Source organism: Vigna umbellata, chromosome 10, assembly GCF_029865625.1.
Source record: "Vigna umbellata cultivar VRB3 chromosome 10, Vumbellata_1.0, whole genome shotgun sequence".
Taxonomy (NCBI): Eukaryota; Viridiplantae; Streptophyta; class Magnoliopsida; order Fabales; family Fabaceae; genus Vigna; species Vigna umbellata.
The window spans coordinates 7,949,192-7,974,924 of NC_142174.1; the positions used below are offsets into that span (position 1 = coordinate 7,949,192).

The 25,733-nt window shown below is 35.8% G+C and overlaps 1 protein-coding gene and 1 pseudogene across 5 annotated transcripts in view; one reads left to right on the forward strand and one right to left on the reverse strand.

Annotated features, from left to right (window-relative positions):
• Positions 1–25,733, reverse strand: part of LOC124844284 (ubiquitin C-terminal hydrolase 12-like) — a 53,342-nt gene that overhangs the window by 6,933 nt on the left and 20,676 nt on the right. For 4 of the 5 annotated variants that reach the window (XM_047321191.2, XM_047321190.2, XM_047321189.2 and 1 more), the window contains 17 exons: positions 19,522–19,596; positions 18,412–18,490; positions 18,175–18,321; positions 14,369–14,449; positions 14,150–14,269; positions 8,934–9,056; positions 7,351–7,428; positions 7,127–7,215; positions 6,941–7,049; positions 6,057–6,125; positions 5,799–5,909; positions 5,111–5,166; positions 4,861–5,038; positions 4,641–4,742; positions 4,487–4,558; positions 2,776–2,841; positions 567–632 (listed from right to left, as the gene is read on the reverse strand). In XM_047321191.2, coding sequence (XP_047177147.2) covers positions 567–632; positions 2,776–2,841; positions 4,487–4,558; positions 4,641–4,742; positions 4,861–5,038; positions 5,111–5,166; positions 5,799–5,909; positions 6,057–6,125; positions 6,941–7,049; positions 7,127–7,215; positions 7,351–7,428; positions 8,934–9,056; positions 14,150–14,269; positions 14,369–14,449; positions 18,175–18,321; positions 18,412–18,490; positions 19,522–19,596 — 1,621 coding nt within the window. The remainder of the gene's footprint in view (positions 1–566; positions 633–2,775; positions 2,842–4,486; positions 4,559–4,640; positions 4,743–4,860; positions 5,039–5,110; positions 5,167–5,798; positions 5,910–6,056; positions 6,126–6,940; positions 7,050–7,126; positions 7,216–7,350; positions 7,429–8,933; positions 9,057–14,149; positions 14,270–14,368; positions 14,450–18,174; positions 18,322–18,411; positions 18,491–19,521; positions 19,597–25,733) is intronic. The other variant, XM_088100659.1, reaches the window with a different exon arrangement.
• On the forward strand, positions 10,810–11,636 carry LOC148191794 (uncharacterized; annotated as a pseudogene).

Consider the following 25,733-nt stretch of genomic DNA (forward strand, 5'->3'; position numbering starts at 1 on the left):
GAAGGGGTGTATTGGAAGTCCCACATCGACTAGAGATAAGGCCAAATTATAATATATAAGTGAGGTGCAAACCTCACCTTACAAGCCGGTTTTCTGGGGTTGAGTTAGGCTTAAAATCCACTTTCAAATAAAAGGTATACTCAATTTATGGTGTTGAATTGAGGAGACATTTGCTCTGGTGACAAATCAATAATGTCATAATATTCTCAGACTGGCAGAGCATATTTTGGTCGGAAATTGCAATATTTTGATATATAGAATGTTTTCTTGCATGGACATATAGAGTAAGAAGTCAAACATGGAGATTCCTCCAGGATTTAGGTCTAGAGGAAGAAGTGTATACATTGAAGAAAACCTTCTTCCATTGTTCTAAAAAATATATAATCAGGTCTCAATCTTGATCATCACTGTTTCTTGATATTCTATTTTAACAATAATCCCCATAACTACTCATTCAGACTTGAACATGCACTTATTCCAGATAACTTAAGGTCTAACAAATTCTCAACAACATATCTAAAATATTAAAAAGAATTTTATAAAGCAGTATATGTACAAATATTTACCTCTTCTGCTCGGAGTGTCCAATACTGATCATTAATATTCTCAATCCGTTCATTGACATGGAATATCTGCAAAAGAGAAGACAATATTATTAATTGAACTAAATTTAGAAATTTTCCCATGAATTAAAGTCAATAATTGTGGCAAGTGAATGACAACAAACAACAAAAGGGAAAGACTAATAAGGTATGAACTTGTGAATTAACCATTGGAACTCTCCGAGAAACCACATTCATTGTGCCAGATGCATTCTCAACAGAGAAGAGCAAATCCATGTTGACTCATCATTACAGTCTATTATTCAGTATTAAACTATCTAAAATCCTTAGTTATTTGATCATTAGTTAGATAATCTCCAGTTAAAATGTGATCTACCCGTGGATTCTTGAGCCCCAGCCTTGCACTGGTATGGATATCAAGTATTGATTTAACCTGCGATGCATCTGGTTATAAGAACTCCAGTGTTTGAGTATTTACAGTTCATATTTTATATAACTATGTTTCAATCCATTTTTGGGGGGTTTAAAGTATACCAATCAGGTATAGTTATATTTCATAGATTAGACAACAAAGAGAAAACAAATTGCATGACCTAGTCATTAAAACACATTATAATCGGCATGATAGAATAAACAAATTGCCACATCATAATGTGCAGGATTGTAATGAATGTATACTGGGAAAGCCAAAAACATCAGCACTGACTGATTTGATCTTTAGCACTAGGTGAAGGCTACAATAAACCAAATAAAGCCTTGGATAGTACAGGGTGCCCAAGTCTAAAATGATTGCCCCCAATTCACAACCAATTTTTTAAGGAAGGATTCTCCAAGTACTTGATATTTCATTTTTACCATGCTTTTCCACATTTATATTCCCATAAAATATGGTAAGTTATTGTCTATAATACAAATGCAACTTCAAGTTTTATTGCACCTACTTGTATACTAAAGTTTGGTTATATCTTTAGTTAACATGGGATCTCAAACACATCTCCTCACACTAAAGAATGAACATCTTGTGTGTTATAGCAACTAGATAGCATCCGACACAAAAGGCATAACAAACCATGTTCGGATAGATATTGATAACATCTTCGAAAGTAGACTTTTAGTCCAACTCAACTTCACAAAGTCAGTGTAAGAACTCAAACAACTCATTGTAACTATTTTTATTAGTAGGATATTAAGTGTATTGTTAGAAGATTCTAGAGATCTCTTCATAATCAATACTTTAGGGTTAGAATTATCTATATACAGGTTGATTTACTGGTTAAAATCAATCAATTGGACAAAATCTCCTCTTCTTCCACATTTCTTCTTTATTGTATTAGCTTAGGTTGCATCTTTATTTTAGGGTTGCCTCACATGCACCCATTTCCTTCTTTTCATTATTGGGCTTGACCAAAGTGCAACCAATTCCATTGTCCCTACTAATTCTATAGTCATTGTCGCAATCACAGCCGTCACATCCACTGTCGTGGGATCCTTCAATCAAATTAATGATCCACCAAATGATTCATTGTCCTCCAATTTGCCCATGCATGCAACGTATTTCAGGCACATGCTGGCATGTTCGATAGTCATTCATGTTGCCACTTGCATCACCTCAGGTTGCATCTCTATCCTTGGAAAGGAGTTACGTTTAGGGGAGGCATTCTTTATTTATTTTAGCATGGCAACTCCCCTATGCTATGTTGATGATCCACACTTTCATGATAAGAGTCATCTGGTTGGATTTATCTCTAGTGGGCTAAATTTAGCATATGCTCGTTAAAGGTACAAGTAGGCTCAATAATATTGAAGAAGAGGCCACTAAAGATTAACAAAGAAAAATATATATATTAGAGTGCTTGAAAGGCCTTATGATCTCCTATTTATAATAATAGAAAATTGATACAATGACAACCGCCTTAGCCAAGGGTAAGTGTTCTTTCTTCTTACACCGTTGAACATTTGGAAAATTCCTTGAATAATAATTGTGAACATGACCTCAATGACTTACTCATTGCTCCGAGAAAAGGAACGCAATCTTGTACGAAGTATCCTATTTCTCATTTTTGTCACCACTAAACACCCTTTTACACAGCACCAAAGTTTCCTCTCAACCATTGATGAATCCATAGCAATAAAATCTTCCTATTCTACCCTAATATCAAAATTTAATAATCAATGTATCTGAAAGCGAAATTAAAACAATACATTTTCTCACCTTATAGATCTTGTGATAAAAAACTTCAAGCAATCTAAGTTCTGCATCTGGATGTGATAAATCTACCTGTATAACAGGAAATAAATTCGGTTAACAAATTTCCCATAAGGCATATGTCAATATATAGAAGACAAGAGATTACAACCAACATACAATCCAAGACCATATGATTTTTTACTTATTTGTTTTATGGTAGGCTAATTTATACTTTAATGAAAAGAACATTTGGGGCATTTCAGACAAGCTTTTAGTACATTACAACAACATAGATTCTGCACAGATTTTAAAAGGTATGAGTTGCGGCTAACAAAGTATAGAAATCTCGAGAAAGTGAGTTTTGTGTAATGAGTAGCTATTGATGCATAGAAATTGAAGAACTTAATACTCTAATAAAATGATAAAAAAGGGCTTAAGAAATTAATTATCTATTGCTAATACCATGTTCAATATAGTAAAGTAAATTATATATGGGATTAATCTTCCGTTGTGTTGAATATATACACAAGATATTATATTTATAATAGAAAAAATAATGACTAAGCCCAAGATACTAATAAGGAATAATATAAGATATCTAGTAATCTAATATATCTAGTCAATTTAGGATCTCCAACAGATTATGCATTAGAGACAAACATATTCCAATTTATGTACTAGCAATAAAGAGACAAATTTTGAAAGATCAGTTCCTCAACGTTTAAACACATTCTATACTATTCATTCATACTAATCCAAAAACTACAAAATTATGAAAGATATTTAAAAAATAAGAAGTTGGTGGGACTAACAAAGTATGTTTGAAAGATTGTAAAGGTATGACATAATTTCCTTGTGAAATAAATTTCCAAGAGTTGCAAGTGTAACATGTTTTGCTATACTGGATATTGTTTTTCTAAATATCTTGTCATTAAACTCATAACGCACTAAGTTATTCATGTGAGGATATATAATTACTACAATGTTTTGACGTTGTTACTAAAACCTTAAACACAGACTAATTTATACTAATCACAATTATAACTATTCAGAAGAACAAATCATAATAAACTAAGGAAACATGATGAGCCATAACAAGTAGAATAAATACAGATTAATACTCTAGATTTTATACACACATTAACCAATTATAATAATCCGATTACAAAATAGAATATTAAACAGCACCCCTCTTCTCTCAATTCCCTCCCCCTCAATAACACCATAATTTCAACAATTTCCACTGTGTATTTTCCTGTTCTTCTGTTTTTTCATACATGGAGAAGACAGAATTTATAAATTTAGTTACCTTCTGCATACAAATTTTAAGTAACTAATAAGTGCAATGCAGCTGTCAGTCTTAGGCTCTGTGACCAACAGGTCAAAAGATCAAGTCAAAGAATCGGTCTATTCCAAATGGTTCAGACCCTTCAGATAGTAAAAGATTTATAGAACTACGCTTCCAGTTTTGGCACATGTGTTAAACATTTGTGCACAAATCATATACTATAAGCACAGCATATGAAAAAGTTCCAAATTTAATTGGTTTCACAGACAAATTAGCATGGGTAAATTATATGATCTAAAAACTCTCTTGTAAATAATAATAAAAATACAATTAGACAGCCAAACTCAAAAGACGTGTTTCTATTTGCCTGGAAATCTCTGTGGTGTTTCTATAATCAATGTGCATCAATAGGTAAACCAACTTTGATTATGTGGATTACTATCATACCTTTGATTTAAGATCATTAATTACATCTGACACAATACAATGCTTCTGTAATCTAATAGTATGAATCACCACCTGAACAAGAGTAAATCAGTTAGAAATATAGCACATGGCAAATAATTGTGTAAAAAATGAAAGTGAAACTAACAAAACTCACTTCATCCTTGGAAGCATGATGGAAAGCAATTTTAAGAGTTTTTAGGCATTGCAATTCTGGCAAAGGGATATCCAATACTTCGTAGTATAGAATATCAGAAGCCTAGAAACAAAACCAAAGAGACAATGATTTTAGCATATTGGAAACTTAAGCAAAACCCAAACAGTCTTTTTAGAATGAAACAGAATCTACTGAAAAATTTTGCACTGTGAAATGACACCTGATTATAGTGAATCAACATGTCTGACAAATGTTCTATTCCTCTGTACTTTATAGAATGCGGTTTAGGTTGCTGGGAATAACAGTTATGACATGTGAGTCTGATTTTAGAAGGATCATTCAAACCAATATGTTGAGCAACTTCTTCTACAACATTGTCATAGGTGTCAAGCTTTGACCTGGCGCATTAAAGTAATAAGTTAAACTACCACATATACTTCACTAAAAATTACAATAGAGAGAGAACTAACAGCTCAAGACAAAATTCATCCTCCTTTGGTTTTTCCAAAATCCTAAAGCGAACAACCTGCATACCAAAACAAACTATTGAATGCACAAATAATCTCCAAACAGCAGGACAATTCAGTTTTGATTCTTTAACTTTTGCAAATAGAATTATAACAAAATTCATTAAACTATGAATTTGTTTGCCTTTTACTTTTAAGGTATTTGATAAAATAAAATGAGGAATGACCAAAAAAACTCCATTTAAACAATTTGATAAAATATGTAAAAATCCAAAAAAATATCCTATCATGACTTACATTATCCTCTAGACTTAGTTTGCCCATTTCCATGTTATCTCTTAAGGATTAGTTACAATAAATCCTTAGTGTATCATAATATGTTTCCTTAATAGTTGAGATTGAAATTAGTGCACATAGCTTACTACTCCAGGTTTCATGATTATATCAAACACCATTCCTTAATGTGAACATTTAGAAAAAGACACAAAACAACAAATGAGTACAGTCGGAGATGATTAAATTAAATATACAAAGGGAAATAATAATATGTCCACTTGGATAAGAATTTATAATTCACAATCAATGCAATATACTTGCTTCTAATAGCAGGATATACTAAAATTGAGGAACAACATTTTAAAATAATATAGCAGTCAACAAAACGTTACATGCTAATTTAAACCGTTCATACCACACGGTTATGCACATATTCCAAGAAAGAAGGAACATCCGGATAGCGATATTGCTCTTTGTTTCTAGTTTTGTTGGACTTCTGAAAGCAAATAATGTCACCATCCTCAAGCTGCTCAAATTACAGCAGAGCAAGAGAAGTCAGCTATGAGTTGAAATATTTATTATTATTATTATTATTATAAAAACAAAACACTGATAAATGGCTGAAGTCAAAATATAAACTACCATAAACATGTTAGTCTCCCATGATGCATACCTGACTCTCACGGAATGTGGAATTCTTGTCAACACGTTCACACATGACATTAGGTTCAAATTTTATCTCCTGATCATGGACAACAGAATGTAAACAGTGATTATAGGCAGTGCTATAGATAGGAAACTATAAGAGAGAAAGAATAATTCTTGTGTATATTATTCATGAATAAAAAATTTACATAAATAGGATAGGCTGTCAATTACATAAAAAATGTAGAAAGTAAAGTATATAAAAAGGATCAATTCAAATCAGAGTATTAGAGATATAAATGTAAACATCCAGTCATTCAACTGGATGTTAGTTTGTTACATTAGTAACCTCTATCTATGCTCAACTTGTATCTTCTTTTTCCTTCCATGCAATAATAATTCCATTCTCTTTCGTTTATCTTTTCTCTGTTTTCTTTGATACCTAAAACTCTAATACAGAGAGATTTTACAATGACCCAAAGTACTGAAATCAGAAAAATCTGATTCTGACCCTAATCATTCCAAATCAGATGAAATTAGAATAATCTTACTTGAGATTAAAAAAGAAAAAAATATTTCTAGCGAGCTTAAGAGATCTCTCTCACTATCTTCTATTTATAATGAAAATACAAAAGTATATAGAATATTAAGGGACTGCATTAGACACCTAGATGCAGAACTAGGTACGACTAATAAATGATCCAGCGGACTACGCTATGCTTAGGTTTAATGAGGATACATAGTAGATGTAATTATTTTAACAATCTTATTAACTATTTAATTTTATAGAAAAAAAAGACCGGCTGTCTAATTAATTCCTAATAGATATATAGCTATCAATATGAACATTATTGCACGCCATTGATATTGCAATCGTGGAACATATCTGTGCATGAAATGAAGATTGGCTACCTCAAACATTTCTATCTCTTCATCAGGAGCATATCCAGCCATTTCATTTAGTTTTACCAATATATCTACTGGCTTCCCACTGAACATCACAAAGAGCCGTCCAACATACCTGAAGAAAGAAATGAATAAACATTTCAATAATAAAATGTAGATTTACCTATGATAAGTAATAGGAATTGCACGCACCTAAGCTTTTCATTTGAAGGCTCATAAAGTTTAAAGAAAAGCAACAGATTCTCTTTTGACTTCTCAGGAGGAGGAATAGGCTGCAAATCCTGATTCATTGTGCAAGGTGCAGGTAATATATCCATGTCAGTTGTGACTCACTTAGAAGGGGATGGAAGAATATATAATATTTAGTGGTCACCACCACACTATCCAGGAAGATTAAATTACCAGAAGAACATTACCTTCCCTATTTCTAGTTCCAAAAACAACTTTAGCTCTGCATTATTTGATCTATTGGAAATTTCTCTTAAGAGTCCAACCTACAACAGTTACGGCACCACAGCATAAATAAATCTTTATTAGAAAAACATTGAAAAAGTAATCAGATGAAATTTTGAAAGAAAGAATACTATGTGTTCAAACTTCCATAAAATAGAAAAAACATGTCTCAAAAAAATAAGAGAAATGCTAGCAACAAACTCTTGAACACATTCTTTTGAAAACATCTCCCCTATTGGCTGAAATTTAATGAAAAAAAGAAAACTAATTTTAGTGGATTTTGCAACTTTTTAATGTCCCTTTCCTGATTCTGTAGTCTTCAATAAATTATAAAGAGTGTGTGGTAGAAAGAGTGTGTTAGAGAGTGTACTACTAGCACTCCTCATAAGATAAATAGGTTACATTTATAATACTACATCTTTAGAATTATAGTTAAAAGTTCTATAATTTAAAAAAAATAAAGTAAAAAAAGATAACACTGAATAGTTTTTAAACCACCCCCCTCCCCAACACACATCCGAGTAGCAAATTACAGTAGCATTATTTTTGGAATAGCAGATACTGCAATAACCACTACAATAAAGAATGTAGATGAGATAAACACGAATGATTACAAAAAATGGGAAAAATAGATAAATACTCATAAATAAATGGCAGCTCCATAATTAATAGAATAAGAACAGATAAATGAAATAATAAAAATAAAATTAATAGATAAAAACAGAATACATTAGATTTTTTGGGTAAGTAGACCACATTACATACCTTAACACTTCATAGAGACCAAAGGAGGGGGGGTGGAAGTTAACAAAATACACAATTTTCATTAACAGTAAAACAAGAGCAGCATGAAATTAAATAAAACAGATGCACAAGCAACGGATGCAAACAGATAAAACACTAATGGAACTGTGTTGTGATGCATGAACAGACAACAAAGAAATATTTACAGCACAGATCAAAGGGAGAACAGAGGCCAGTAGCTGAAAACAAACTAGAGGTCACAGGGTGTTCTTCGGATCATAGCATAAATCCTAATTGTTTTGGAAAATAAAACCATCCCAAATTACAAAAATATTAAAAACTGAGAAACAAACAAATGGATTCTATAACTCAGAAAACAGGCGAGTAAGGAATAAATTTTTCCCACCAAGGTAACAGCTGCTATAATGACAATTTGCCAAGAAAGCAGCTGCTACCACAAGAGCTGAGAAACATTACACAATATAAGTCACGGAGCACTACAAGGTCACTCCACACCTATAGCACATTATTTATTCATAACACTACTCTTTCCTATTATATATTATCAGACATAAAAAATATATCTACATTTGAATTTTGCAAACATTACACATGTAGGGACACGTGTGGAGTATCCTAAACCAGCATCCACAGTATCGAAGAAAACAGAAAGATCAGTCTTCAAAATCCCTAATTACTAAGCTTATAAATCAATATAATATACCTAACATTAAGCTAATAGAAACATGCCAGCCACCCAGCTATACACGAAAACAGCAGTGGAAGTCCTTTCAGTACTTACTGATTGTGCTTCTTCCTGAGGTGTCAGTGCTCTATTTGGCCTGTATGTGTTGTTTTGGCGCTTGGCCCACAACCAAAAACGTTGATACTGGATGGGTATACCAAATTCCTTGGCAACTTCTTCCTGATAAATTTGTTGTCAGAAAGATTCAAAGTAAATTGAAAATAAAAATTAGTTTGTGTTATAACAGATGCTAAATAGGTCAATCATCAATTTCAATAGATGTCAGAAAGATTCAAAGTAAATTGAAAATAAAAATTAGTTTGTGTTATAAAAGATGCTAAATAGGACAATCATCAATTTCAATAGATGAGAAAGAACGCAATGAACATGATGCAACTCCACGCTGAAAAACACTTATTCAGCAAGGAACTGAATGAGACTAAAACCCTAAAACAACATAAATAACATCCATGACATGTAAGCAACAACAATTTAAATGTAACCATTTAGCTAACAAGCTAATCAAACAAACATATCAGTCCCTGATTTAGATAAACTTTAATCAGAAACCTAGCTACAAACAAACTAAAGATGTCATATATGGAATGTGTCAACGTGACTTGTATATTTCTGGTCCCAAGATAAAAAATTTGACAAAAGATTGTTCCCTGATTGATAGGTTCCTGAATTGGGAACCTAATCAAAGACTCTCTCACTCACCAAGAAGACACAAGAAAGAGAGAACACTGAATATTATTTCCAGTAAGAGTATTTGTACAGAAAGAATTCAGAGGCATAACCCTCTTCACAGGTCTAAGGCCTGTCAACAAACAATGTACTAAAAAACCCCCTTCTAACTATCCAATCAATCTATTTATACAATTCTTCTGCCTTCTATCCTAATCCCCTTTCCCATTATATCTGTTGAAATATAATGTATTTTTAGAGTGGGCTTTACAGGAGCTTTCTGTTTTTCCTTTTTTATGTTGATCTACTATCCCTTAAATAGGGTAATATGTGTATTAGGAAAGGAGAGCAGCAATAATAAAAATATTTTCAGTTTCTCTCCTAATTTTAAGTTGGTAATCGAGAGCGAATTAGGGTTTGCTGCCGCAGCCGTTCCGCTCCACTGCCGTTCCGCTCCTCCGCTGCCGTTATCCGCTCCTCCGCTGCCGTTATCCGCTGCTTGCCACTATCTAGTGCCACTGTCTATCGCCGCTGTCCGCCGCCGCCGTCGCAGTTGCCACCGCCGTCCGCCGCAGTTTTTTCTCCGGTGAAGTCAAGGGTTACGTGTGCCTCGACGAGCGCGACCCATCCCTGGTGGTCGCCACTTCTTTCTTCTCTTGATGCGCCGTCACGCGCCGCTTCTTTCTAGCCAGTCTTGAGTGCGTGGGCTTCACGCGCCACCTTTTTCGTGCCGGAACATCACCACGCCATTGCCGATCGTTTTACCTCAGTCTCTTGAGTGTGTTGTGGTCACTGTTTTGCCGTTCCGTTGACAGTAGCTCCGATTAGGGTTTCTTCCCATAATCAGTTTTTCTCTCTTTTGTTTGGCATTAGAATGACTTCTGGTTTTGGAACACCTTCTCTGTCTGCTACCCCTACCATTACTTCTGCAAAACTAAATTGGAAAAACTATCTATCTTGGTCTTCTTCCGTGGAGTTATGGTTTCTTGGTCAAGGATACCATGATCATCTTGAACAAGATATTTCCATTGTACTTGATGAAGAGAAATCTCAATGGCAAAAGCTTGATTTTCAATTATGTGTTGTCCTATGGCAATCTGTTGAACAAGAGGTCTTAGAAATTTTGAGACCTTACAAAACGTGCTCCTCTTTTTGGAAAAAAGCACAGGATATCTTTGTTAATGATGTGCAACGTCTCTTTGATGCAACTCAAAGAGTGACTTCCCTCAAACAAGCCAATCATGATATGGTTGCTCACATAGGAAAGGCTCGTGCTGCCGTAAAAGAATTGAAGAATTTCTTTGTGGCTGATTCTTTAGAAGGCATAAATAAGAAGCTTGATAAGTTTTACATGATCTTAATTCTAAGAAGTCTACACTCAGATTTTGATCATGTACGTGATCAAATGTTAGCTGGTGATCAAGTCCCATCAATGGACAGCCTAGTTACTCGACTCCTTCAAGTACCTTCATTAGTTAAAGACAAAAATTCAATTGATGGTATTGAAACATCAGTTATGGTAGCACCACAAGGAAGAGAAGGAGGAAGAAGCAACCGAGGAGGACGTGGTGGTCATAGTATGCGTCCTCAATGCACATATTGTAAGAAAATAGGCCATACTCGAGAGAAATGTTATGCCTTACATGGATATCCAGACAAAGTTGCTCATGTTTCTAAATTTGATGATCTAGAATCCAAAATTTCAAATGAAGAGTACCAAGAATTTTTGAGGTACAAGTCTGGAAAATCCTCTAATCCTGACCAATCCTCCTCCATGTCCAATGTGTCAACTGCCTGCTGTGGAAGGTCATAGCCCATGGATCCTTGACTCAGGTGCCTCAGACCATATCTCTGGTAATATTTCTTCATTTTCTTCCATGTACTCTCCGAAAACCCCTCATTTCATTACTGTTGCCAATGGATCCAAAGTTTAATCTCCTTAAGACAATTGACTCGTTCCTTAAATTGTTCTGTAACCTTTACTGCTAATTCCTTTGTTATACAGGAACATGGTACGGGTCGTCTGATTGGAGAAGGACATGAGTCTCGAGGACTTTATTTCTTAAAACATAACTCTTCAGTTTCCTGTTTTACAACTTCATCCCCAAAACTTTTGCATCATCGTTTGGGCCATCCCAAGAACCAATTTGGGAAGACAATTAAAATCCCCCGTAGTGATAATGCTAAGGAATATTTTTCTACAACGTTTTCTTCATTCTTATCTTCCCAAGGAATTTTACATCAGTCAACATATCCTCACACTCCACAGCAAAATGGTATTGCAAAGAGAAAGAATAGACATCTCATTGAAACTACACGCTCCCTGATGTTGAATACTGATATTCCTGTGCATCACTGCATGTTTTCTAATCAATAGGATGCCTTCTTCCTCTCTTGAGAATAAAATTCCTCATTCTATCATTTTTCCAAATGACACTCTATACCATGTCTCTCCACGTGTATTTGGGTGTACGTGTTTTGTCCATAATGTTTCACCAGGTCTTAATAAGCTCTCTGCAAAAGCTATTAAGTGTGTCTTCTTTGGATATTCTCGTCTTCAAAAGGGTATAAATGTTATTCTCCCTCCACCAAGAGATATTATATGTCTGTTGATGTCACATTCTTTGAGGATACACCTTTTTTCTTGTCCTCCGTGGAGGATCGTTCAGCTGTTCAACAAATGTTTCATCTACCATCATGTGATCCCTTGGTTATTCCTGCTTCTGTACCTCAAACTCAAAATGTGAATAACATTGTTCCTCCACCTCTTCTCACATATCAGCGTCGGAGACAATCTCAAACTCAGAACACTGAAGATCCTCGAGACTCACCTCCTCCTCCATCAGCTCCCCAAACCATGGATCCTTCATCCTCCTCGCCTTCTCTTGACTCAGATGATAGTTTGCCCATTGCCCTTCGGAAAGGTATTCGCTCTACTCATAATCCATATCCTGTTTATAATTTTTTGAGTTATCATCGTTTGTCTCCTCCCTATTTCTCTTTTGTTTCCTCCTTATCCTCCCTTAAGATTCCTAATAATATTAATGAGGCACTTGATCATCCTGGATGGCAACAAGCCATGGTTGATGAAATGCAGGCCCTTGACCAATATGGTACTTGGGACCTTGTCCCTCTTCCTCCCGTCGTTGCGACCGTGCATAATTTCTCCACATCCCGTGCGACTCTCATGGTCGTCATCAGGTCTTGGGGTCGTGCGGCCTAACATGGTCGACCACCTTCTCCCGGAGTCTCGCCATGAAGTAACCCAAAATGTGCTCCTCCAGAATCTGGGTCGTCTGTCCCACCAAGACTTCGAATTCCCGAATATATTCTTCTACCGGCCTCGCCTGCTTAATGGCCGATAGTCTCTCATAAACCGTTCCTCGCATTCCTCCCACGAATCTAATCCCCAACGCTCTCATCAACCCATCCCAAGAATGGTTCTTGGTCTTCTCCCTCCAAAATCGAAACCAACTCCCTGCATACCCCTCCATACTAATGAAAGCTAATTGTAATTTTTCTTCATCCGCCACTCTCTGAACTTCGAAGAATTTCTCCGCCCTACTAATCCAGTTCCATGGTTTGCCTCCTTCAAATACGGGTAGCTCCACCTGTTTCCTCCAGTTCGTCAGTCTGTCTTGATTCCCTTCTCCTCGTCTGGTCCGCCCTCGTTATCATTCACCGATGACTGGCTTCCCTCTTGGAGCTGGCCGTGTGGGTCGCGGTTGCGATCTCCTAACATCTTCAAGATCGTTTGGATATCTCGGCGCATTGCTTCGTAGTTCTGTCTTAAGGCCCCTGTTTCATGCCGCAGAAACATCGTATTAGCCTTCGTCTCTGCTATTGCAATTTCCACCGCCTCCAACTGTCCTTCTACCGCCACCACTCTTCCCTCCATCGCTAACGAACGCTGCCTCACCGAAATTCATCCGCCAGGTCGGACCAATTGATAGGTTCCTGAATTGGGAACCTAATCAAAGACTCTCTCACTCACCAAGAAGACACAAGAAAGAGAGAAAACTGAATATTATTTCCAGTAAGAGTATCTGTACAGAAAGAATTCAGAGGCATAACCCTCTTCACAGGTCTAAGGCCTGTCAACAAACAATGTACTAAAAAAACCCCTTCTAACAATCCAATCAATCTATTTATACATTTCTTCTGCCTTCTATCCTAATCCCCTTTCCCATTATTTCCAAATACCCTATATCCTAGCACTGATAAGAGAAAAATTTAAGAGTCTCGTGAAAATCAAGTGTGGATCAAACAAATACAAACACATTAGATAATATGTCACTCCAAAACTTTTGTTAAATATTGTAACATAAACGTATATCAAATGGGTGCCACTACAGTCAAAGGGTTTTGTGGCAAAAAGGAATCAATTTTTGAGATAAATTAAATGACTACATACAGCTCAAGTTCACTAACTACAGTATATGTGTGTGTGTGTACACATAAAAAGTGCATATGTGTGGATGTGTGCGTGTGTAATTTCTAACAATACCGTAATTCTAGAGATTCCCGAGACATAATTCACATGCACCAAGCTTATTGCATATGACAAAATAAATTATAGCTCATACCTTGAAAAATAAAAACGGCATTTGTTTTTGAATACGAACACTTCGAACTTTATCATGATCCACAAGATCAAAGAATATATCATTTCCAATCTGCTCACGGAGATCTTCATCACAAGCAACCTGACACCAATGAATAAATAACTAGGCATTTATTCTCATCTTACAATGCATTTAATAAAGGGGCCAAAAGTAATAGAGAAATAAAAATAGGGTTTTAACCTTTATGATGGTGTACAAGTGAGCCTCGGCCTTCTCCTTCCTCTTCAAATTCTTTTCCTCTTGTTGTCTCTTTAATCTCATCTAAAATGTACAGTTGAACCTTTAAAGGGAGTATCTTTACATTGAAAATAAGCATAAAAAAATGGGCTTAGATTTTACCCTCTATTATCATTATTTCAGAAATTTGGTCCCTTCAAAACTTTTTACCAAAATACGATGATCCCATTTAATTAATAGTCCAACTTTGGTTCATTCATGACAAAAGTGTTCTATTAGACTATTTATTAGGGTATAAGGTGGGAGGTAATGAGAAGGAGAAGAAAGGTAGGAGGGAAGTGAGGCCGAACCGTATTGACCGTAAAGGCCGAAATGTGGAAGGCATGGAGAGGTTAGGCCGAACAATGGACAAAAGGGGAAGCGAGGCCGAACGGTATTGACCGTAAAGGCCGAACGGTGGGAGGCATGGAGAGGTTAGGCCGAACGGTGGACAACGGGGAGCGACCAAACCGAACGATGGGGAGCAGAGAGAATATTCAGTATAAGTTAATTAGAGTAAATAAATATAGTATAAGTTAATTAGAGTAAATAAATATATATTCAGAGAAATATTCAATATAAGATATTTATAATTAAGGATATATGCTAGGATAATATTTATATTAAATGCAGATATATTCTAGGGAAATATTTAATAAGAGATGTGCGGGAAATAATGAATATAAATAAAGTTAGAGTCTAGGGTTAAAGGTATGTTTTTGATTATTGAGTTTTGTGACAGACATTATTGTCTTGTGAGGGAGGTTATGCTCTCAAAGTAATGGAAGGAGGTTATGCTCCCAATTATTGTTTACCCTTGTTTATTCAGATATTACCATCAATAAAAGAGATTCATTCATCCATTGTTATTCGTTTATTATTCTATTACGTGTGAGAGAGTGTGAAAGGTTGTATTTGGCTAGTTTACGTACTCAGATACGTAACACTATTGGTTAGTGTAAGTGTTAGGAACCAATATTATCCTAAGAGAAGAACATCTCGACTTCTCTAATTTCACCAGTCATATAGCAAAAGATACAGAGGAGCCCTATCCTTCCCACTAGATTATTCCAGTTACAAAACCCAATTCTCAAAAACTGCCCCTCTTTCCCCCTAAACATTAAGCTGAAAAAACTACCTTATAACTGTATTCTTAGTTATTGTCTTTAAACTTCATTCTATCATAAACATGCAACCCTATCTTATTCTCAACATGTTGTACTTGCTTCTGCCAAACAGTAACCATTTCAGTAAACAGCTACAACTAACATGGGTTTGAGCTCTGTATAGTCTTATGTTAATAGTCTCATAATTCATCTTGGAAAGCGGATTTAGGTCTAACTCAATCTTACAAAATTAACATATAAGGTATCCAGAGCACATCGATCCCTTTTCAAGGTTTCCTCCACAATTCTTAACAGAAATGTTTCTTCTCCAATCCGCTGCATCAGTTGTCAAACCTTGGAGGTTCCATCTGATTTCAGCAATATTGTCAATCTAATCCATCTCAGTGGAAACAACCTCAGGCTGTGTGGTGTTACATGTCCCTCATGACAATTATGTATATTTTTAGTTTCAATCTAACAAGTGTTTTGTTAAAACTCAGGATTCCAATGACCTTCAAAAGTCATGTTGGTCCTGACAAGCTCAAACAGTTTTACAGTCTGTCCCTCTCCTCAGCTACAAATTTGTCCAATTCTCAGTACATTGCTTGTACAAAAATTGTTTCTGATTGTTATAATAATGTTGTCAGGTGCTGGCTATAATTCCCATCTCAGATTAGGACACTCTGGTTTGAATGTTCTAGGTCTTGTCTTTTGACAATGTAATATCAAATTTCCTAACAAAGTTCAGTTTCCCTTTTGTTTTGATTATGTGTGGGACAAACACATTGTTCACTCTCTCAATTGTCTCAAACTAAATAGGACTTTCCTTTGGATTGCAATTGATATTCATTAACAGGTGTATTATGAAAAATAATATAAATAATAAAAATAACTCATACAAAATAGTAATAACAATAATAATAATAAGTCTTAAGTACTAAAATTTAGTACATAAGTCCGCCATAAAAACAACCAAGGCAACCATATCAGTAAAAGGAGCCCCAAAAGGAAGAGAGGCGGGAGCAAAGTAAAAAGTAGAAGAACAAAGGCTAAGAATCGCTAGCCATGAGGCAACCCAGCATCGGTGACTACAAAGGCAAAGAGGATCAGAGACTGTGAGGGTTGTCAACAATGGTCAGCACTCTTGAAACACTCTTTATGTGGGTCTTCTCCTCTGATTATGTGTGCAAAGGTAACCCTAGCAGAAAAAAGGTAAGAGTGTTGGGCTTCTCATAGGTTGAGTCAATCCAAGGACCAAAAGGATCGAGACAGCCCACAATCCCCAATTCAGTAAGCATCTTCACAAACTCGCTGTGATCCGCACCGTTTACAATCCACCCTCCACATCAATTCACATGGTTATCCAAACTCACAAGATCATGCGAGTTTGCCATTTTAACAAGACTGCATGATAAAGCTAAACATATCAAAGTGGACAAACACTTTATTAAGAAATAGCTAGACAGTGGCTTAATTTGCTCCCCCATGAATCTCGTAAGAGTCAACTTACGAACAGACCCACCAAAGGGATGGAAAAATAAAAAATCGAAGTGCTAATTGTGTATTTTAGAAAGTTTTATAATTTATCCTAGTTGTAATTTAATTATTTATCAAAGTCTATCTCTATTAATACTGGGTTTATGTACTTAGAAACAATCCATAATCAAAGGGATTGGTCTCATTAGAATTAGTGTTCCATATTTCCTTAATAACTTGCAGAGTTGTGTATTTATAGGTCTAATGACCTCATAATTGATACAATAAAGTAGAATGATATTCCTCCAAATCCGAGAATAATAAATCAATGTATAAGTTTTGTACATAGTAGTATCATATGATTTACTATACAAATAGTGACTCTCACAATTTCGCACCCATATCATGTTCGTATGCCCCAAATTGTAGCATCCATGGGAAGGGATGTTACTCACAATGGCACCTCTCACAGTGGCTATTCTTGCCGCAGTGACTCTCACAATGACATCTCTTACCCTGGCACCTCTTGTCGTGGCACCTCTAGTTGCCTTGTGGTACAATCCCATCCAGCAACGAGGGAGAAGAAGCCAACAGACCATGCCATAATGACAACTCTTTCGGTGGCTATTGCGTCGGCAACTCTCACAGTACCTAGCAGTGGCACAGCCTCGAAGCTAGGCTCAAGTACATATGTGAGCAATGACAGACAACCCTAGGGCTTTTAGGGGGTTGGAGTTGGGCCCGTTTTTAATCTAAATTTTAGCCTATTTTGTTTAAAACATTTTAAAGCCCAATTAGTAAATGTGACTTCCACTAATACCAGTATTGCACAGAAAAAAAGTGACTCTGGAAACTGTCACTGCACCCAAAAAGTAAAAAAAGGGGATAATTCACGATAAATAAGCTATCATATACGTGATATGATTCATGATTCCACTACCATGGTTTTATAACACCATACAACACTACAGATCTACCAAATCAGCACATCTATGCTGAAGCAACATTCTACTAAACACCACATCAACATTTCTGTTAAATATTAGATTTTAAATTAATCGATGAACCAAAATTGACCAATTAAAATAGTAAGGGATTATCACATATACAGGGAGATAAAATTTGTAAAAATAATGATAATTAGTTAACAAATGCAAATATATAACATCAATAAATCAAACATCTTACTCTAACGTGTTCAGCAATGTCAAGCTCATCCACATCACAAATTATTTTATCCTTGTCACTTTCCCGTACATAGACAAGCATATATGCATTTGAGTATTTTGTAAATTTAAAGGAAGAGTTGTTGAACCCAGGATTAGTATGAGGTAACTGTTGACAAAAGAAAAGTAGAATGAAGCACAGAAAAACTGTCATGAAAAATATACAAGACAAGCCCAACAAAGGCATTCAAAATACTACCTCCTCTTCACTGCCATACTGTTCTTCTAAAGCCCTCTTTTCATCCTCTTTTGTTACACGTTCGTCATCAAACTTAAACCTGATGCAAATATTTTATAAGATTGGATCACATACACAAGCAAGTTATGTTTTCCTCAAATTCCATATAAATACATCAAAGTGTGTGGTCAAGACACGGAAACTTTCAAAAAAGCATTATATCAAAAAATCATAAACATAGTTGTTGAAAATTGTACCAACTAATCACAGATTTACACAGCTTTATACTGTGTAGATGTTAAAACTGTATGATCTTAATCTGATTTTAGAAGAAAAACATCATCTTAAAAGGAAATATTTAAATTGTGAATGTACCAGCAACTGTGAATGACAATTCCAATATTGACAAGACATAATTGAAAAAGAAGCAAAGAAAGAATAAAAAAGGAAATCAAATATCACAAAGAAAAATAAAATATTGATTATTGACACCCAGCAAATCATCTAAATAATCTTAGAAAACCATAATAAATCCTAGTGCTGAATCTGAAAGTTTATTTCACATTTTTCTGTATCATATAACAGCATTACTAGTTATAGTACAAAGGGACTTAGTTAACTTTCCACTAACATACAACACTAAGTGAATTATCTACAACACCTTCAAACGTCTAAAAATTTGATTTAACCAACATGATAAACTTCCGATGGAATAAATTTGACAATAATGAAATTGAATGAGTTGAAGAGATTAAATAGTGATGTTTACTGTTCTAGCATCACTAGACGGTAGGATGCCAATACAAGTAAAGGATATGTTTGATCTTAATAATTAAAGAAATATGTACAGCTATAATTAGGGATATTCTTCGTTATTATCCATATTAGGTTCCCCTACATTGAATGATTACAAATAATAGACTTACAAGTGTGATTAAAAACATAATTCACAACAGAAAAGCTCTTTTAAACATGACTCTGATTTTCCTGTTTCATAGTGGCAAATATTACCCTTGATAATAATCAATTTCATCACATTACTTGTTTTATGACAATAAACAAGTGCACAATGAATAGTAAGATGAACATTATAATACATATACAAATACTGAAAGATTAAAAAGAGTGTACCACTGGTTTGATAGCGTTGGCCTAATGTAAGCATAGTAGTGTCCACCATTCACCCCACTACTGTGCACCAAAACACTGCAAACAAAAAAGTGCAGACAAGGTTTTTAGAGATGTTAACAATGAGGCAAACCTATAGTAACAGCAAACTACATCATAATTCAGGGCTAGCCCACCTCATAAACTAATGCAATAACAAGTAAAGTCAATATCAATCATGCAAATATAGATCAATTATAAATTTAGTCCTAAACAAATTGCAACTCTAAAAACAAATTCCACGTTCGAGAAGTTTCCTTGCTTGTCAGACCATCACCAGCAATCAAAATTTATCCTAATATTTATCGTCCACTCTACCTCCTCAACGCCTTATTCAGAACCTCATTGCATTTATCAACCAACCTATTGACTTATTAAATACCACAGTTTTCCTCATGCCATCCACATACAATGATAATTAAAAAGCTTTAGATAATTAAAAAGATGGGTGTTTGGAGATATTAGGGTTATTGGTCTAATTAGCAGTGACCTAATTGATAGTATAGATGCGCAAACTAAGTTGCTACAATTTCTCTAAAAGTTGTAAGAGCCTAGGAGGTATTAATTTTTACAAAAAAAAAAAAAATTCAATGATGTCTAGATAACAAATTACTTAAAGACCTTTAGTTAATAATTAATTAAAGGGTAAACGGTCAATTAATAAATATTGGCATATATGATTTTAATACAATTTTAATACAAAAAATTAAACTATGTTAACCTTGTTTGAACTCTGTAAATAGTAGAAATAATTAAATACATGTTTGATATTTAATAATTGTAACGGGTGCTTGTTAAAGGAAAAGATTAACGTTAATATGCAATTAACCTTCAGTAACGGAGCTATAAGGTTGACCTAGTGGTAAAAGTTGGAAGAGAAGGTGGAAGAGGTTGTGGGTTCAATTCCCTCCACTAATATTTGAGAGATACAAGGTTAGTTTCAAGGGTTAGGAAGGGAGGGTGGGAGAGTTTGTGGGTTCAACTCCCCAACGAACAAAGACTAACAACTAACATGTACTGATCAAAACAAAAAAAAAAAAAAAAAAGAAACTTCCATTAATCTGCAGTAAAAGCTTGTTGTATTGAATCAACTATTTGCCCTTAACTAAATGAATTATAAAGAATAGAAAGCAAAGGAACAAAGAGTGGATAGCACAATCTATATGAAATTAATAACATGAGCAACATTATCTTTAAAGTAGCCTGACTTTGCAAGGCAAATCAGAATATCTACAACACAACTATGTAAAAGTTCAAATTTTAAATCAGCATACAGCCTATTGCCAGTAAAATCCACACACTGCTTGAAATATATCCTCAAAACTCCACTAAGATCAAATAACACCAATTATACTTCTATCTAATAAGTTGAACGTCAAAGATGAAAAGAATAAATGAAGGCACCAGTTGTGACCTTTTAAAGAGTGTATGTACTGTAGACTAATGGTAAGAAAAACTATACATACAGTTCTGTTCTGCCAGTCCTAACTTATGGACGGTTACAAATGCTTACAAACCAGTGTATGTAACCTCCGAGAATTACAAAATAAATTAAACATGAAACTAGAGAAAGTCATGATAGGACAATTAAAAAACACATGTAACACTACTATCACCCCCTCAAACTCAAGGTGAAGAATTGAGGTGAACGAAATCTATCACATTAAGTTTGCTTCTAAGCAACTGAAAGCGAGCACAGGAGAGTGGTTTGGTGAGAACATCGACCCACTTATAAGATTGGGAATGAGCGACACCACGAGTTGCTGGAATGGCATCTGTTCAAGAACAGAAAAGACATCAGTCTCCATATGCTTGGTCTTGTAGTGAAAATCAGGATTAAGAGTGATAGCAACAACACCCTGGTTGTCACAGAGAATGACAAGAATGTGTAATTCTGTCAACAGCACTCAGATCCATGAAAGCTCAGTAGAGGCTTCAGCTAAGCTGTGGTAATCATCTTTTTTGTTTATAGAACGAGCAATGACATGTTTGTGAGATCACCAGCAAATCAGGTTAAGACCTAGAAAGATTTTAGCACCAAAGGTGGATTTTCAGTCATCAACATTGGACGCCTAATTAGCATCAAATATGGAGGTGTTAGTGAAAGGGGTGGAAGGAGAGGCAGCATGCAGATGAAGACCATAGGAAGTAGTGCCCTTCAGATAGAGGAGAATGTATTTGGCAACAATCCAGTGAGATTCAAATGGGTGATAAAGAAATTGGCAAACCTTGTTCACAGCATAGCTAATGTCAGGCTTGGTGACAGTGGTATACTGAAGAGAACCAACCACAGGGCGATATAGTGTAGGACCTGAAAATGGGGTTGACCCAACCTTAGAGAGTTTGTAGGAAGAGGCCATAGGAGCGAAGACTAAGTGGGCATCAATCATCATAGTTTTGCGCAAGAGGTCAAAAATATATTTGCCTTGAGTGAGAACTACTAAAGTGGGGGAATGATAACTAATCTCAATACCTAAGAAGTAGTCTAGGTGGCCAAGTTGTTTGAGGGAGAAAGTGGCATTCCACTGATGAGTAAGGGGTTGAATAAGAGATGTAGAGGTGCGTGTGATAAGAATGCCATCAATATAGACCAAGATGTAAACCGTGTGACCATGTTGATAGTAGAAAAATAAGTCCCATCCATGTATCAAATCCAAAGTGAGGATAATACGAATGGTAACAAGCTTAATAACTGGAGGAGAGAAGGTTTTCTTAAAACCAAGGCCTGGAACCTGATTATATCTCATAGTAACCAAACGAGCTTTCTACTCGTTAACACTGCCATTAGGGTTCTGTTTAATGTGAAAAACCCATTTACAACCAACAACCTTTCGACCAGGTAAAGACACCAAATCATATATATTGATGAAGGAAAGCCTAATCTTCAAATTTCATAGTGGGAGAGGAAGACTCAAGAGAAGGATGTCAAGGGGGAGTGGTGAATGGGGGAGACAAATTAGGATTAAGATCAAAATATTGGTTGGGGAGAGAAGTAGAGGCAGTGGCTGCAGGAAAAAGGAAAGTATAGGGATACCGGAGTTCATTGAAAATAACATCTTTGGAAGTATAGATGTGGCCAGACTTGGACAAATAGAGATAACCCTTCTGAGAGATTGAGTACATGAGAAAGACACATCCTTTAGAATGAAAGTCAAGTTTGTGAGTGTGATAGGGACGAAGGAAAGAAAAACAAGCACAGCCAAAGACTTTTAAGAAATAATAATTCGAGGAACATTAATATAAGATAATGTAAGGAACTTGAAATTACAAGGAAGCAATAGGTAACCTATTAATTAAATGAACAGCTTGAAAGGCAAAATCCCAAAATTTTAAGGGAAGGGAAGCATGATGCAAAAGTATTAGCCCCAAGTTACTAATGTGACGATGTTTGTGCTCCACAACAACATTTTGGTGATAAGGGTGTGGACAAATGAGACTATGGGCGATGCCATGAGTGTCAAGGAAGGATTGAAAAAATCTAAATTCACCACCCTACTCAGCTTGAATACTTTCAACTTTTAATTTAGGAGGGTAAAGCCACATAAACCTGGAAAATGCATCGACATACGTGGTACAAGTAATCAGCAGTAGAGGGGACATGTGATGGTCCCCACAGATCACTAAAAAATAATTGAAGTGGTTGTGTGTAAACACTTAAGATTGAAACTGTAAAACAATTCTAGAGGGCTTAATTGATCCCTCTCACAATCTTCTGTTTATAAGAATAAATTGATACACAAGTACATAATAAATAGGGTAACCCTACACACAATATAATCATGATAAATAGGGTAATCCTAGACACAATATAATAATGATAAATAGGGCAACCCTTGACACACTATAATGATGATAAAATAGGATAAATATCCTAACACTCCCCCTCAAGCTGGAGCATACAAATTGTATATACCAAGCTTGGAACAAATAAATTCAATCCGAGGACCCCTTAATGACTTGGTCAATACATCTGCAAGTTGATCGTTTGACCCAATAAACTCAGTACATATTTCTTTGGTCAACAACTTTTCACGAACAAAATGACAATCAATTTCTATGTTTAGTCCTCTCGTGAAACACTGGATTTGATGCAATGTGGAGAGCAGCTTGATTGTCGCAATACATCTTCATAGTATGGATGTCACAAAATTTAACCTCTTGAAGGAATTGTTTCACCCATATAAGTTCACATGTTAGTGATGTCATTGCCCTATACTCGGCTTCCACGGTTGATCGAGCTACTACATTTTATTTCTTACTTTTCCATGAAATAATGTTTCCTCCCAGAAAAACACAATATCCTGTAGTAGACCGTCTATCAATAGGTGAACCTGCCTAATCTGCATCACAATACCCAGAGACCTAAATGCTTCCTTTATCTTCATATAACAATCCTTGCCCGAGAGCCTTCTTTACATACCTTAGAATGCGAATGAGAGCATTCCAATGGTCAACACATGGAGCCTGCATGACCTGACTAACCACTCCAACTGCAAAGGATAGATCTGGCCTTGTAATAGTGAGATAAATCAGTTTTCCAACCAGCCTCCTATAACTCTCTAGATCGGAGAATAATTCACCTTCTTCTGTCCTTAATTTCTGGTTTGGGTCCATGGGACTGTCTACTGGTCTACAATCAATCATGCCGATTTCTTGTAATATATCAAGAGCATACTTCCTTTGGGAGATTACAACTCCATCTTTTGATTGCGCTACTTCAATGCCTAAGAAGTATTTGAGACTTCCAAGATCCTTGGTTTGAAAATGTCTACACAAGTACAAACAGCATCATTTCCTGTAATGACAATATCGTCAACATATACTATTAAGTAAACACATTGCCCGAGAGAAGAATGACAATAAAAAACTGAATGGTCTGCTTCACTGCGTTTTAGCCCAAATTTTTGAACAATGGAGCTAAACTTTCCAAACCAAGCACGTGGGGATTGCTTGAGGCCATATAGAGATCGATGCAATTTGCATACCATACCAGACTCCTCCTGAGCAACAAACCCAGGAGGTTGCTCCATATAAACTTTTTTCTCAAGATCACCATGTAGGAAGGCATTCTTGATATCCAATTGATGAAGTGGCCAGTGACGAATGGCTGCCATGGCAAAGAAGAGACGAATAGTAGTCATCTTGACTACAGGAGAGAAAGTGTAACAATAATCAAGACCATAAACCTGCGTGTAACCTTTTGCAACAAGCCGAGCTTTGAGCCGATCAATTTCACCATCAGGGCCAACTTTAACTGCATACACCCATCGACAACCAACCGCCTTTTTTCGTGGGGGAAGGGACACCAGCTCCCAACTATTACTGTGGTCAAGAGCCTGCATTTCTACAATCATAGTTTGTCGCCATCCAGGATGATCAAGTGCTTCTTTCACATTCTTGGGTATAACAACAAAGGACATGAAGGATAAAAGAGAAAAATAAGAGGACAACAATCAATGATAGCTTAGAAAATTATAAATGGGATGAGGGTTTCGAGTGAAACGAGTACCTTTTCTGAGGGCAATAGGTCATGCTGAATCATTTGCACCAGGAGGCGTGGGAGGAGGTGACGAGGGAGAAGAATCTGAAGTAGGAGATTCACCATTGTCTTGGGGAGGTGGACTATCCATTGGGGCCCTATGTGGGATGATCTCAGTATGTGGAGAAACAGGTGTAGAAGGATTGTCATCAAGAATTGGAATGACAGAGACAGTAAAGCTATTTGACTCAGCCATTGGAATAGGAAGGACCTGCTGGAGGATAGAAACATCCTGAACGGATGGAGAGAAGTAAGGAGTTTGTTCAAAGAATGTGACATTGGCAGACATGAAATACTTCTTAGTTTCAGGAGAGTAACACCGATATCCTTTTTGAAGTCGAGAATAGCCTAAGAAGACAAATTTGAGAGCGCGACTGGAGAGTTTGTCTAGACCTGAAGACATGTCATGAACAAAACATACACAGCCAAACACTCGGGGAGATGTATGAAAGAGAGGATCATTAGGAAACAAAATGGAGAAAAGGACTTTATTATCAAGAAAGGAGGAGGGCATCCTATTAGTAAGATAACATGCAGTTAAGATGGCATCTCCCAGTGATGGACAGGAAAATGGGCACCAAGCAAAAGGGTACGAGCAGTTTCAACCAAGTGTCTATTTTTTCGTTCTGCTATACCA